Source organism: Mustela putorius, unplaced genomic scaffold, assembly GCF_011764305.1.
Source record: "Mustela putorius furo isolate JIRA1106 unplaced genomic scaffold, ASM1176430v1.1 tig00000174_pilon_pilon_pilon, whole genome shotgun sequence".
Taxonomy (NCBI): Eukaryota; Metazoa; Chordata; class Mammalia; order Carnivora; family Mustelidae; genus Mustela; species Mustela putorius.
The window spans coordinates 9,764,136-9,779,383 of NW_025421304.1; the positions used below are offsets into that span (position 1 = coordinate 9,764,136).

General features: G+C 35.4%; 1 protein-coding gene across 2 annotated transcripts in view; it reads left to right on the top strand.

Moving 5' to 3' along the window:
- Positions 1-14,732, top strand: part of PHKB (phosphorylase kinase regulatory subunit beta) — a 242,624-nt gene extending 227,892 nt beyond the window's left edge. For both annotated transcript variants that reach the window (XM_045076026.1, XM_004744118.3), the window contains exons 28-32: positions 574-708; positions 7,700-7,829; positions 11,006-11,113; positions 13,075-13,215; positions 13,862-14,732. In XM_045076026.1, coding sequence (XP_044931961.1) covers positions 574-708; positions 7,700-7,829; positions 11,006-11,113; positions 13,075-13,215; positions 13,862-13,999 — 652 coding nt within the window. In that variant the 3' untranslated portion in view covers positions 14,000-14,732. The remainder of the gene's footprint in view (positions 1-573; positions 709-7,699; positions 7,830-11,005; positions 11,114-13,074; positions 13,216-13,861) is intronic.
- The last annotated feature ends 516 nt before the right edge of the window (positions 14,733-15,248 follow it).

Below are 15,248 nucleotides of genomic sequence, written 5' to 3' on the forward strand. Positions count from 1 at the left end.
TATTGGTTAAAGTACATTCTCTAATATACTCATATGATTGAGTTATAACTAACTGTGTTCTTGTATCTCAAAAGAAGATACTCCTCTGTCCCCTCCAATTGCAAGGGAATGACTACAAAGTAAAAGAAATAGGTGTTAAGTGCTTACCATTCCTGGGAAAGGAACATTTATGTAATAGCATATCTCAGCCCATTTCCAATTCCAATGAATTATTTCTATCCTGCTTGTTTTTTGCATATTTCTAGTATTAGGAAAATAATAGTGTAGCAGCTATTATATACTGTATACTTTCATACCAAATTGGTAGAATCTCATTTAAGAAGAACCTAAGTCCTTACATGTTTTCAGATTTACTACCTAACTGCACATGCAAGAGCAAGGGTCTTTTTAAAGAATCTGATCATGTCATATAATCTTGATGGAAGTAATTATATCAACGGTTCAGAAAATTCAGATGGCTTTTTCTTCATTCACCTTTCAATGGGTCAGTGCTGTTAAGGGTATTGCTGTAAGAAGCACCAGGTGGTTTTATTTCAAGAGCTATTGATTCATGCTTTTCCTGTTTTGTTTTAGGTGGATCATCCATGCTATGGAGTATGAATTACAGATCCGTGGTGGAGACAAGCCAGCCAGAGACTTGTATCAGCTGTCACCTAGTGAAGTTAAACAACTTCTGTTGGATATTCTCCAGCCCCAACAGAATGGAGGGTAATGAAGACCTGTTGTTACCTCTAGGACACGCTGGATTTATAGTAACATTATACTTTGATATATATATAAGAGATTAATAAGGTGGTAATAAATAAAATGCAGCAGAGTATCAAAGGTCACCTTATGAGGTAGATAGTGTATACAAAGATACTAACCAAAATGTCTATCTTCACTTATGATTTTGTGTTGATTTTAATTTTTTACTCTTTTCAGGTATAGTTTATCAGTGTTTCTTAATTTTTATTATTTTCTATAGAATGTAAAACTTCATACTGTGTTGATCAATTTCCTTTCTGAATCTTTGTAGTACTTACCATCTCCTCTCAACATTTTGGGATAAAAATATGAGTTTGGTAATGTTATTTGAATAAGTTACCTGTGACTGTCTCCCTAAGTAAACTAAAAACTTATTCAGGGCTAAACCATTTCATAGCCATAAGTTGTGCTAAGCTTAGAATAAGAGCAAAACAAATACTTGTCAAATGCATCAAATTGAAGAATATTTTATTATAGAAAGAGATTTAATATAATTATTTAGGCAAGCATTTATTAGCACTATTTGTATGCCTGATATTTTCTAAGGTGGTATTTATATCCTTAGAAAAGAAGTCTTCAACAAAAGAAGATCTGAGCAAATGGGAAGATACCTTTGTTCTTATAGAGGAAAACACAACATTATAAAGATATCAGTTATAAACCCTACACCTAAAGGAGCTGGAAAAAGAACAGCAAATAAATTCTAAACCCATTAGGAGAAGAGAAATAATAAAGATCAGAGCAGAAATCAATGAAATAGAAACCAAAAGATTAGAAGAGCAGATCAACAAAACTAGGAGCTGGTTCTTTGAAAGCATTAGTAAGATTGATAAACCCCTGACAAGACTTATTGAAAACAAAAGAGAAATGACCCAAATTAATAAAGTCATGAATGAAAGAGGAGAGATCACAACCAACACCAAAGAAATGCAAACAATTATAAGAACACATTATGAGCAAGTATATGCCAGCAAATTAGACAATCTGGAAGAAGTGAATGCATTACAGAGAGGTATAAACTCCTGAAACAGAACTAGGAAGAAATAGAAAACCTAAACAGACCCATAACCAGTAAGGAAATTGAAGCAGTCATCAGAAATCTCCCAACAAACCAGAGCTCAGGGCCCAATGGCTTCTCAGGGGAATTCTACCAAGCATTTAAAGAAGAATTAGTATCTACCCATTCTCTTGAAACTGTTCCAAAAAAATAGAAATGGAAGGAAAACATCCAAACTCATTTTATGAGGCCAGCATTACTTTGATCCCAAAACCAAAGACACCAATTAAAAGGAGAATTACAGAACAATATCCTTGATGAACACAGATAAAAAAAATTCTTGTCAAAATACTAGCCAATAGGACCCAACCATACATTAAAAGTATTATTCACCATGACAAAGTGGTATTTATTCCTGGGCTGCAAGATTGGTTCAACATCTGCAAATCAATCAATGTGATACAATACATTAGTAAAAGAGAGAACAAGAACCATATGATACTCTCAATAGATGCTGAAAAAGCATTTGACAAAGTACAGCATCCTTTCTTGATCAAAACTCTTCAAAGTGTAGGGATAGAGGGTACATACCTCAATGTCATCAAAGCTATCTATGAAAAACCCACAGTAAATATCATTCTCAATGGGGAAAAGCAGAGAGTTTTTCCCCTAAGGTCAGGAACACAGCAGGGATGTCCACTATCACCACTCCTATTCAACATAGGATAGAAATTAAAGGCATCACAGTTGGCAAAGAAGAAGTCAAGCTCTTACGCTTTGCAGATGATATGATACTTTATGTGGAAAACCTAAAAGACTCCACTCCAAAAATGCTAGAACTCATACAAGAATTCAGTAAAGTGTCAGGATATAAAATCAATGCACAGAAATCAGTTGCATTTTATACACCAACAGCATGACAGAAGAAAGAGTAATTAAAGAGTCAATCCCATTTACAATTGCACCCAAAACCGTAAGATACCTAGGAATAAACCTAACCAAAGAGGCAAAGAATCTGTACTCAGAAAACTATAAAGTACTCATGAAAGAAATTGAGGAAGATACAAAGAAATGGAAAAATATTCTATGCTCATGGATTAGAAGAACAAATACTGTGAAAATGTCTATTCTACCTAAAGCAATCTACACATTTAATGCAATCTCTACCAAAATACCAAGAATATTTTTCAAAGAAATGGAACAAATAATCCTAAAATTTATTTGGAACCAGAAAAGACCCCAAATAGCTAGAAAAAAAAAATAGCTTGAAAAAGAAAGCCGAAGTTAGTGGCATTACAATTCAGACTTCAAGCTCTATTACAAAGCTGTAATCATCAAATATGGCACAAAAACAGACACATAGAGCAATGGAAAAGAATAGAGAGACCAGAAATAGACCCTCAACTCTATGGTCAATTAATCTTCGACAAGGCAGGAAAGAATGTCCAATGGAAAAAAGATAGTCTCTTCAACAAATGGTGTTGGGGAAAAATGAACAGCCACTGGGAGAAGGGGGTGGGATTATGGACATTGGGGAGGGTATGTGCTTTGGTGAGTGCTGTGAAGTGTGTAAACCTGGTGATTCACAGACCTGTACCCCTGGGGATAAAAATATATGTTTATAAAAAATAAAAAATTAAGAAAAAAAAATGAACAGCCACATGCAGAAGAATGAACTGGACCACTTCCTTACACCACACATAAAAATAGACTCAAAATGGATGAAAGACCTCAATATGAGACAGGAATCCATCCACATCCTTGAGGAGAACACAGGCAGCAACCTCTTTGACCTCAGTTGCAACAACTTCTTCGTAGAAACATCACCAAAAGCAAGGGAAGAAAAGGCAAAAAAAAGCACTATTGGGACTTCATCATGATAAAAAAAAAAAAAAAGAAAAAAGAAAAAGCTTTTGCACAGCAAAGGAAACAGTCAACAAAACTGAGAGCAACTAACAAAAAATATCTAAATATATTTGCAAATGACATATGAGATAAAGGGCTAGTATCCAGAATCTAAAAAGAATTTGTTTAACACCCAAAGAATAAATAATCCAGACACAAAATGGGCAGAAGAAATGAACAGACAGTTCTGCAAAGAAGACATCTAAAAGGCCAACAGACACATGAAAAAGTGCTCAACATTCCTAGGCATCAGGGAAATACAAATAAAACCACAATGAGATACCACCTCACACCAGTCAGAATGGCTAAAATTAACAAGTCAGGATATGACAGATGTTGGCGAGATGCGGAGAAAGGGGAACACTCTTACACAGTGGGAATGCAAGCTGGTACAGCCCCTCTGGAAAGCTGTATGGAGGTTCCTCAAAAAGTTAAAAATAGTGCTACCCTATGAGTCAGCAATTGCACTACTGGGTATTTACCCTGAAAATACAAATACAGTGATCCAAAGGGGCACATGCACCCCAATGTTTATAGCAATAATGTCTACAATAGCCAAGCTATGGAAAGAGCCTAGATGTCCATCAACAGATGAATGGATGAAGAATATATGATGCATATACACACACACTGGAATAATATGTAGCCATCAAAAATGAATTCTTGCCCTTTGCAACAATGTGGATTGAACTAGAGGGTGTCATACTAAGTGAAGTAAGTCCATGAGAGAAAGGCAATTATCATATGATCTCACTGATATGAGGAATTTTAAAAGCAAGACAGAGTATCATAGGGGAAGGGAGGGGAAAATGAAACAAGACAAAAGCAGAGAATGAGACAAACCATAAAAGACCCTTAATCTCAGTAAACAAACTGAGGGCTACTGGAGGGAAGGGGAAGGGAGGATTGGGGTGGCTGGGTGATGGACATCGGGGAGAGTATGTACTATGGTGAGTGCCAGCCATGAATTGTGTAAGACCAATGAATCATAGACCCATATCCCTGAAACAAATAATACATTATATATTAATTTAAAAAATGATATCAGTTATAAATGTAATACAGTAGCAAAAAAATTCCAACAAGTTGTTTATGGAGTTAGACAAGTTAATACTAAACTTCATATGGAGAAGCAAACATGCAAGAATAACTGGAACAGCATAAAAGAAGGACTTGCCCTAACCGACAATGAAATGTACTATAGAGCCTCTGTGATAAAAAGTGTGATGCACATGAACACATAAATAGGCCAGCTGAACAGAATGGAAAATCCAGAAATAGACCTTCAACCCATATGGAAAGTTAATGTGTGATAGAGGTGACATCTCATGTCACTGGGTTAAGGGTGAAGATTATTTATAAATAGTGGTGGGACAACTGGATAGCCATTTAGGAAAAGATAAAGTCAAATCCATACTTTATACTGTACATAAAAATAAACCCCACAAATAGATTAGCTATCTAAATGTAAAAAATGGAACCACACCAGCAGTATGGTTTTTTGTCAGTATGACAAAAGCTTTCTAACTAGGGCTCAACTCTAGGGGTATTAAAAGATTAATAAGACTATATAAAAATTTAAAACATTTAAAATTTAAAACATCATTTTGCATGGCAGAAAATAGATAATCTCAGAAGACAGCTGAGAAACTGGAACAAAACATGGGTTATAAAGGGCTACTATCCAAGAATTCTTAAAAACTCAGAGACAAAGAACCAAAAACCCAAGAGAAAAATATGACTAATCTATTTATTTAAAGCATAAAAAAACAGACCTTAGATTGAAAAGATTCTTAAACTAACTCATAATTAGAGAAATGTAAATTAAAACATGTTGGAATACCATTTCTCATCTATCAGACAGACTGGCAAAAGTTAGACAGTATGACAAACATTTAGCAAGTGTAGATGGAATGATTGAAAAGGGAAGTCACCATTAGAGAAATACAGTAGTAACAATTGTTGCAGGCAAGAACCATCATGGATGCTAAATTTAGTGGATGGAAATATGAGGAGATATGAAAAATTTGCTTAATTCAAAAGTATTTCACTCAAGATACTTTTTCATTGCAAAAGGAAAAATAGTAACTTTATAATGAGGGAACCCAGTAGACTCCACCTTAATCAAATGATCAAGGTTAGCATCCCAGGAATAAGACAGACACATCAGTATCATGTACTCTCTAATATGATATACCAAAAGGCACAATCACTTCTGGGTATTCTTGCCAAAAATGCACAATCTAAGTCTAATCATGAGAAAACATCAGATAAAGCCAAACTGAGGTGCATTCTGCAAAATAACTGACATGTCCAAAATGTTAAATTCATGGGAGATGAAAGAAGATTGAGGAACGGTCACAGATTGGAAGAGCCTACCTAAGGAGTCTTGGAAACCAGATGCAGTGTGGGGTCCTGGATTGCACCCACAACCCAAACAAGGACATTAGTGGTAAAATGACATAATGTGAATAAGGTCCATAACTAATAATATTGTGTCAGCATTCATTTCCTGGTTTCGAGTATTTTTATGTAAGATAACAGAAGTAGGAGAAGCTGAGTATATGGGAGCTTCATGAATTATTGTTTTGACTTCTAAGTCTAAAATTTTTTAAAATAAAAAGCCAAAAAATAAAGAGAGGTCCTCAAAAATAATGCATCTCCATTGTGAGTTTTCATGTATTTCTACTTTCTTTGTTGTTCTAAGCAAACTTTTCCCTTTTATAATACTAACCATGACTTTATAGAACTCTGAAAACATATTTTTTTTTCTTATTGCCAAGCAAAGGGAATAGGAAAAAAGTCAAAAACAGAGTACTGGGTATTCAGTTTTACACCCTCATTATCCAAAGTAAAACATCACTGAGAATACCCCTACCCCTTCGGCCTTCTTCTTTTTGGTGTAGCACTGAACCTAGCCACACAAGACTGGGTCTACCAAAAACAATTACAACAACGACAAAACCAAAACAAACAAAACCAAAAACAACAACCAAAAAAACAAAACAAATTAAAACCCAGCATCCAAAAAGGATACCTCACTCATTTATGCAGTTTTAAAACTTAATTGGTCCTCTTTTATCGGAACAAAAATGTCTTTTTTCATTATACTGTCTCCTGCATAGCTATTTTCCTACCTAGAAATACTGTTGGTCACATGCTTACCTTGTGGTTGATGGCATATTTCATTCAGTACTTGTTGCAATATCCAGTATAAAAAATACATATTTGTTCCTATCTATAGCTTTTGGAAGAATATACTGCTATTTTGTTTGTGTATTCTTTTCAAATTATGCAAATTCTGCATCTTTAGCAGTTTATGAAGGAGTATTATATCTTTAAGATGTATGTAATACTTAATCCATGAAAATAAAAGATCTAGAATTTTGACTTCTCACTATGGTATGATTATTATAACATGTAAGATCATATAGATGATTTTTCAGCACTAGTACTTTGGCCATATTTGAATAGAAAAATAAATCGAAGGTTTTAGGTATAAGGTTTAAAACAAGGTCATTTCATTAGGTACATAATACTTTTTTGAACCTTCATTACTTATAAGCATCTTTCTGGAAGAGTGTATAGGAGTAATCAAACCTTACAATATCCATGCTTTCATGAAGTTTATATTTTATTGTATGTAAGGACCACATGAAATTATTTTGAAATTGGCTGCTTCTGTGTTTTTTTTTATTTTTTATTTTTATTTTTGTTTATTTATTTATTTTGCTTCTGTGTTTTTAAATGGAGCTTCTTTGCATATTAGGAAGTCCTTTGATCACATAGTGAGCAACCTTATAACTTACTAGAGAATATTGTTTTGCCTATTGAATTTTTAAAATCTTGGTGATTTTCTCCTTTCCTGCAAGCTCTGTTTTCACTATGAAATATTTAGTAACCCCTGTAACACATGGTAGGTATGCATCATTGATGGACTTTGGTTTTTGTTGCTCACCCTATTGAAACAATTTATCTGTATTGAAAGTTCTACTCTCTATGAGAACAACCTTGCTCTTCAGCTCTGAGGCATTTTCTTTTGGTCTACAGATGTTGGCTGAACAGGCGTCAGATTGATGGGTCTTTGAATAGAACTCCTGCTGGGTTCTATGACCGAGTATGGCAGATCCTGGAGCGCACGCCCAATGGTATCATTGTAGCTGGGAAGCATTTGCCACAGGTATAGCCCCACTGTATTTGTGTCATTTAAGGGTACTTAAGGCAGTAGGAAATTCTTTCCCCCTCTCCATTGCCAATAACCTTTCTCTTTATTCCATTTTCTAAGAGTATTTAGAGGAAGGGTATCAAGATACCTGAAGGGAAGAACTACTAAAAAATAAGATACCTAATCAATTGGGCTAGAAATTTTCCCCCCAGTCCGAATTATTTTAATTTTTTAATTTTAGTGCCCCTCTATACAAAAGCCTTGCTTTTTCCATTTCCATTAAGCAAAATGGATACTTTGCTTAAAAGTTGTATTTAATAAAAAAAAAAAAACTAATGATGTACTGTATGGTGACTAACATAATAAAAATTTTAAAAATATTTTTTGTATTATTATATTTCATATGTTTCAGGGAAGCTCTGTGTTTAAAAGAACCATATGTCTAAACCTTTTGCCAAGCAGCTGTCCTTCTTTTGTTTATTTATTAGTGAAAGTTAGGCTTTCTTATGTTGGCATAACTATGAGTGCTGGGGTTCCTCTACCACCAAGTGGTAGTGAGCCAGTGCTGGAGAACCTCACAAAGAATAAAACATACATTCAAAAGACAGAACCGAATCAGACCAAACAACAACAACAACAACAACAACAAAACAAAGTGGCTTAGTAATGCTGTGGAAAGGAAAATGACTGAATTTTGGTGAATGTAAAAATTGTAATGACTTTTTAGATCATAGAAAATCACTTAATTTACTCAAGATATAAACTGAGCTTTGATCCAAATGAATTAGGGCTCCCTCCTTCAGAGGGCTTCCCAAGTTATATAAACTGGCTTGCTTCTTTGATTTGGTTATTTTATTTAATACTGACATCTAACTCATTCTGCTTATACACAAACAAGAATAACCAGGCCTTTTGGAAATGGAATACTGTATTTGTTTTTTGTGTTGAAATGTCAACCAAATTACTTTTGATGAAGTTACTTATTCGAATATAGTATTCTTAAATACACATACCCATACCTATTTTGTTTATATGTACACAGTATTTCTGGAAGGACCCATAAGACACTGGTAGCATTCTTTTCTTTGCCTTGGGGAAGAGACCTGTGGTTTGAGGGCACAGGGTGGGCTTTTCACTGAAAACCTTTTTTAGCCATTCAAAATTGAACTAGATAAATCTATTATTTATTTTTAAAAATGAATAAGAACTGTTAAAATTATTCTTTATACTGGTCACAAATTGTTGAGTGCTTGTATTTGGCTATGAATATAGGGGCTCCTTTCCTCTCCCACATGCTCTGTGACCCTCGTATGAGGCAGCACATCTCCTGTGAGCATAGTACAGGCCTCCATTATTCCTACTCTGCGTATGCTAAGCCTCATGTCTGCACACAGTGGACTATGGCAACCTTTTGTTAGCTTCTTCCCCAGGCCCTGCTAATAGCTACCAGATTTTCATTTAATTGTGTGATTGCCCAGGCCACTTACATTTTGTATCCTCTCTTTGCTAACAAAAATAACAGTAGATGCATGTTAAGTATTCTTACATGCCAGGCACTTTTCTAAGTGCTCCTTTAATCCTCATAAAATGTTCTTTTGAGGTGGGTACTTTATTATTCCCACTTGACAGATGAGGAAACTGAGGCATAGCTAAGTGATTTTCCCAAGGTCATACATCTAGGAAGTAATTGACCCTGAGTGTGACACATATCCCCTACCCTATCCCTGGTAATTTGACTTGTCTTTTGTCTTAACTTCTCTGCTATATGGCCTACCCCACAATCTTCCATAGAGTGGGAAGTATAGCAAGCTTGATGTCCCTTCTCTAGGTTTATCATAGTTGCACAATAGCCAGGTTGACTTTTCAAATGAGATCTCTTAAAAGGAGATTGATATGAAACCATGACAGGGTTTTTCTTTCTTTCTGTAGCCCTACTAATCCCATTGCTAGACATCTAAAGAATTATAATTACTGTGTTTAGCAACTGGGCTCACTTTCCCCAAACTAGATACTGCCTGTAAACATTAATAATATGTTAGATTGAACTGAATATAGAATACAATAGCTGGACCATATCAAATTATAGAGGTTGAACTAGTTTGCTGTCTTTTGATTTCAAGGGGACATTCCTGCTGGGTCCCATTAAGAATAGTAAGTAGAGGGCGCCTGGGTGGCTCAGTGGGTTAAGCCGCTGCCTTTGGCTCAGGTCATGATCTCAGGGTCCTGGGATCGAGTCCCGCATCGGGCTCTCTGCTCAGCGGGGAGCCTGCTTCCCTCTCTCTCTCTCTCTCTGCCTGCCTCTCCATCTACTTGTGATTTCTCTCTGTCAAATAAATAAATAAAATCTTTAAAAAAAAAAGAATAGTAAGTAGATACACATTGTTCTAAGGCTATGATTAAGTTCACTGTAAGTCATCATTGAGGTGGAAGCAAATAAATATGACTCACATTTCTGCATCTCTGGTAATAAGTCTGGTGACTCCATCTGCTTTCCACCATTCAAACCTAAGATTTAGAGTCTTCAATCCTTTGAGGCTTAGCCATCATGTCCAGGTTTGCATTTGCATTTGAATTTGAGTTTATTAGCTGCTTTCATTTGGTTTGTGAAAATGTTTGTGAAAAGACTATGCAGTACTCTTGTCTTAAATAAAGTAGAAAAGGTAGAGTAAATTATTTTAGTTTTGCTTTTTTTCCTGTGTTTTCTTGCCATTTCTACATGCAGTATTTTTTTTGTTGCTTTTTGCTTATTTGTATGCATTTTTTATGCTGCCAGCTCAGAAAGGACCTGCCACAGAAATGATGTAAATTCAATATCAAGTGACTTACATGCTAAAGTCTGACAGCAAGCATAACTTCTTGTGTTAATTCTGAAAGCAATATGTACTCTATTTGTTGTCTCAATTTTTCGCTGTTCCTTTTGTGTGTTGAAGTGGATTTCCAATATAGTCTCTTTTCCTTAACATTTGTATAGTGAAGATAACTACTAAAAACAGGAGGTTTAATATATCACAATAGTCAGCTGGTTGGCTTCAGTAGTTTGACATATATAAAATCCAGTCATATTGCTGAAAATGCTCCCTAAGGTTTTATAAAACCTGAAAAAGGTTATTGATTAGAAAATGAAATTCCTCTATTAAGTGGGAACCACAGTATAACAATGCAGCATGTTAATATTGGGTTATTTTTTTCAGCAACCAACCCTGTCAGATATGACCATGTATGAGATGAATTTCTCTCTCCTTGTTGAAGACATGTTGGGAAATATTGACCAGCCAAAGTACAGACAGATTGTTGTGGAGGTTTGTATCTAGAAATGCAGATTGTTTCAAAAGTGCTTTCTGTCTGTTCTCTGAACACTAACACAAAGCACATTTCTCAAGGGAGACCAGGAATTCCACTCTTTACCCAACCTGGATCTCCTCTAGTTGAGTCTTAGACAATATAGCCATCCTTGACCCAAGCCAAGGTGCATAAATAATTCAAACATCTTAAATCCTTCAGTGTGGAAAGACTGCCCAGCTTTTTCAGTTACCCCTCAGTGGCAAGTGCATTAATGTGCATTAACTTGAAAAACAGAGCAAGTGGCTTTTTCCTGTTTGTTTTAATTTCCTTTTTTTCTATTTATAGAAATAACACATGACTATTGTAGAAAATTTTAATAGTTTAGAAAATTATAGAAAAGAAAGCTGAAAAATTTCTCCATACCCACTAGCAATAGATCATCAGTGTTGATATTTTGAGGGGCATCATTCCAAACACCTCTCTGAACCTCTAGAGAAGACATGTAATTTTGTGCTGTATCATTTTATATAAAGTTAAATGCTAAAATATACACATACATGCATGGTGTATACCCGTGCTCTTTTGCCATTTTAAAACATTATGCCAAATATGGAGAGAATCCCCATAATGAATGGATTTAACATGTAGTACATCTTCACTTTTTCTCTTTCCTTGGGGATGACTCCATCAGACTGTGCTTCTTGTAGATGGGTAATATGTTTGGGTGAGGCAGAAGCTCTCAGTAAGTGCTGGATCTGGCACCTGAAATCCAGTCAGAGTTGAGTGAGATTCAGTCGTACCTTAGCTGTGCCAGGATTTAGAGACAATATCAGCCAGTTACATAGCATGTGGGAATGAGGCAGCCTGGGGTTAGGAAGAGATGGGATTATTGGAAGGGTGAATGCCTTTCTTAGCTGTTAGCCATTCAGTGTCTAGTGCCCATCATTTAGGACCTACAATGAACATGGAGGTCCTTCTTGTTGACCAAGTGAGGGTCCCCTTGCAGAAGAAATTTTTCTTAGAACTAGAGCAAAACTTCAATTCTCCTGGCTAAAGCCATTTCCAACGTCTCCCATGTTGTGACACCTGTATTTTTTCTGGAAGTGTTTCCTTTGTTTTTTTCATGTTCTGTTTTGGAAGCATTTAGAGAGAGTACAGTCAGGAAGATTTCCAGACTGGGAATTATGAAGTCTTTTTTCCTGTTTCATGTACAAAGAAGGAGTTAATTATCGTCGGTTAAGTCTTTACCAAGCATTGTATACTCAGACACAATCTTTGTGTACAGCAGTTTGTCATCTAAAGTAGAAGTTACTACCTAGGTCAAATGTATGAGATAGCCAAACAATAGGATGATGCATTAAACTAAGATATGCAGACCAAGTAGTACTCAGACCGTAAAGAGATCAGGGCTAGGTGTATTTTTTAAAACATAACCATTACCTGAGAAACACTATAATGTCGCAGAATTATACTCATTTTGGAGTCCTGGGTTCCAAGTCATTTGATCATGAGCCTAGATCCGGAGTCTCCACTGAACTCACCTGCCTTCTTTAGCTTTGTTGCCTACCACCTCTCGTAGGGCAGGCTATGCTCCACTGGACACTGGTTTTGGTGTCTTGCCAACAAGGATTAATGCCCAAAGGCCAGGAAGTTCAGACACCTTGGGCAAATAGAGCACAGTGTACTGTTGACAGGACTGGGAAACCATTTTTCTTATTTCATTTAAGTGACCTAAAACATTTCTGCACAGCTACAAAGATATACACAATGAAAAAATGTGTGGTTTCCAAACAGAACTTGTCCTACTAATTTGCAAGATTAGAAAGATTCCATTCACAATGATCATAGTCAATCATTGTATAGAACACACTTTAGAATTCAAGGGTCATCCATCAATCTGAGTAAAGAATGAAAGCATGTCCAGACTGTGTTGCTTTTATGGTTCATATAATTGGCTTTCAACGTCTGTCTCTTCTAGTTACTAATGGTTGTATCCATTGTACTGGAAAGAAACCCTGAGCTAGAATTTCAAGACAAAGTAGATCTAGACAAACTGGTAAAAGAAGCATTTCATGAATTTCAAAAAGATGAGAGTCGACTAAAGGAAGTTGAAAAACAAGTAAGTAGAGAAAAAAGCTTTTTTTTTTTTAATTGTCTCAACTCTTCAAAATATCCCTAATCTCTTACCGTTTAACTTACAAAACAGATTTATAGAGTGCAAAATGGAGTACTTGAGGAGCAGGGAGAAGTCTGACTTACTCGAGAAATTAGTGGTGCTTTTTAGTTAATTACTAGTCAGTTCAGCTATGAAGCTCTGACTAAAAAGAAAACTTGGGAAGATATCAATTTCCTTTATATAGTTAGCAGTTAAAATGTGTTTTACCAGAGAGGAGCCATAGATTCCAGAAGGCTATAAAATTAAATTCTGGGGAGGATGGGAATACATAACAGGCTACATTGGTGCTGTGTATACTATCTAATATAGTCCCTTCCAGGCTCTCTGTTTAATATTTTATGCTCATCTTAAAAAGGTTCCCTAAGTAAATAAAAATTATCAGCAAAGAGGAGAATACTAAAAATGTCTGTCTTTGTTTTATATGCTGAGAAGATGCCTTAGGAAAATGAAAGAAAACCTCAAGAAGGTTCTATTTTCCATGAGGAAATCTTTCTGCGAATTTATTTTTCCCCCTAGGCTGACACTGATTTTACCTGTCAACTCTTTACAAACAAAAATCAAACAACTCGCTTACTGTTTTCCTTTGTAGGATGACATGACTTCCTTTTATAACACTCCCCCACTGGGAAAAAGAGGAACATGCAGCTATTTGACAAAGGTTGTGATGAATTTGCTGCTAGAAGGAGAAGTCAAACCAAGCAACGATGACCCATGTCTGGTTAGTTAGTGAGGAAGGTGTGAGAGGCTCAATTGAGACACATTTTCTATCAGTGTGTTAAGTTTTGTGTTGAAGCTTAGTTCAGGCTGCCATTTATGTATGGATTGATTTTGTTGCTGAGGTGGTTGGCATACCCTTGGCAGTTACTGGACCTCTTGCATGCCATAGTCAATCTAATGGTAAGAAATGCTTTAACTAGGTGGAAAAAATTTCTCATGATTATTATGCCAACTATAATAATCTTTACTGAACAATAGAAATGGCTAATGAATTAAAAGTTCACCATTGCATGTTTTATGATCAAATAACTCATCGAAATGAATCTTTGTTCTTTGGAATAAATTCCCAACTTACTGCTATTAAAATGAATTTGCCAGTTAGAAGTGCATACAGGAAATGAGAAGATAGAGAAAGAATGGTGAACTTAACTTAGTGGCATTGTCATACTAGAAAAAAATATTAAAATCATAAAAACAAATCTGCCAGCTAATGTTTTGATTTTCAGATACTGTGTTGTTGGTAATATTTTAGTATACAGAGCTGTTGTACAATTTTTACCTTGTAAACATGACTCTGGCTTTGTATTTTTGCTGACCTTAGGGGTTGGGCTAAAATACAGTGTAATCTATACCTGATCAAACATTTTCTTTGAGCTCTTACTAAAAATATGGCACGTGTAAGATTGTTCAGAAGTATGGACTATTAACCTAGTTTGTACTAATAAAAACAAAATTGAAAATCATTATGTTTTTTACCTGAATTAATGAGTATATCTGGACACACTTTTTATTCTCCTGTTCACAATATTAAGTCTATTACTCCTGAATATTTTCAGCTTAATTGATCTGTAGATAGAGTGGAAGAAAATCTGTGGTATCTACTCTTACACATATTTTGCTATGAAATTCACTTAAGCAGACTTTAAGAAAAATAGAAAATGGATTAAATGTTTAGGTTTTATGAATCCTTACTGAGTGTTACAGTACAGCCCATTAGTTTGAGCCATGGACCAAAGGAGAGTCATTTTTCTGACCAGTCTTATTATAGAGTATCACCATAATATGAAGATATCCACTTATTATGGAGTTTCACCTAAGAAGTCAAACTTGTTACATAAAGGAGGCAGCCCATTCCATAGTCTTGAAAGGATCTAAGAAGCATAGGACAAGTGGCTTTAGTAACAAGTCAAATTGATATCAAATACATGGTTCTGTGAGCGCATGGAAAAATCTGCAGAGTGAAGCACATTTCTCATAAC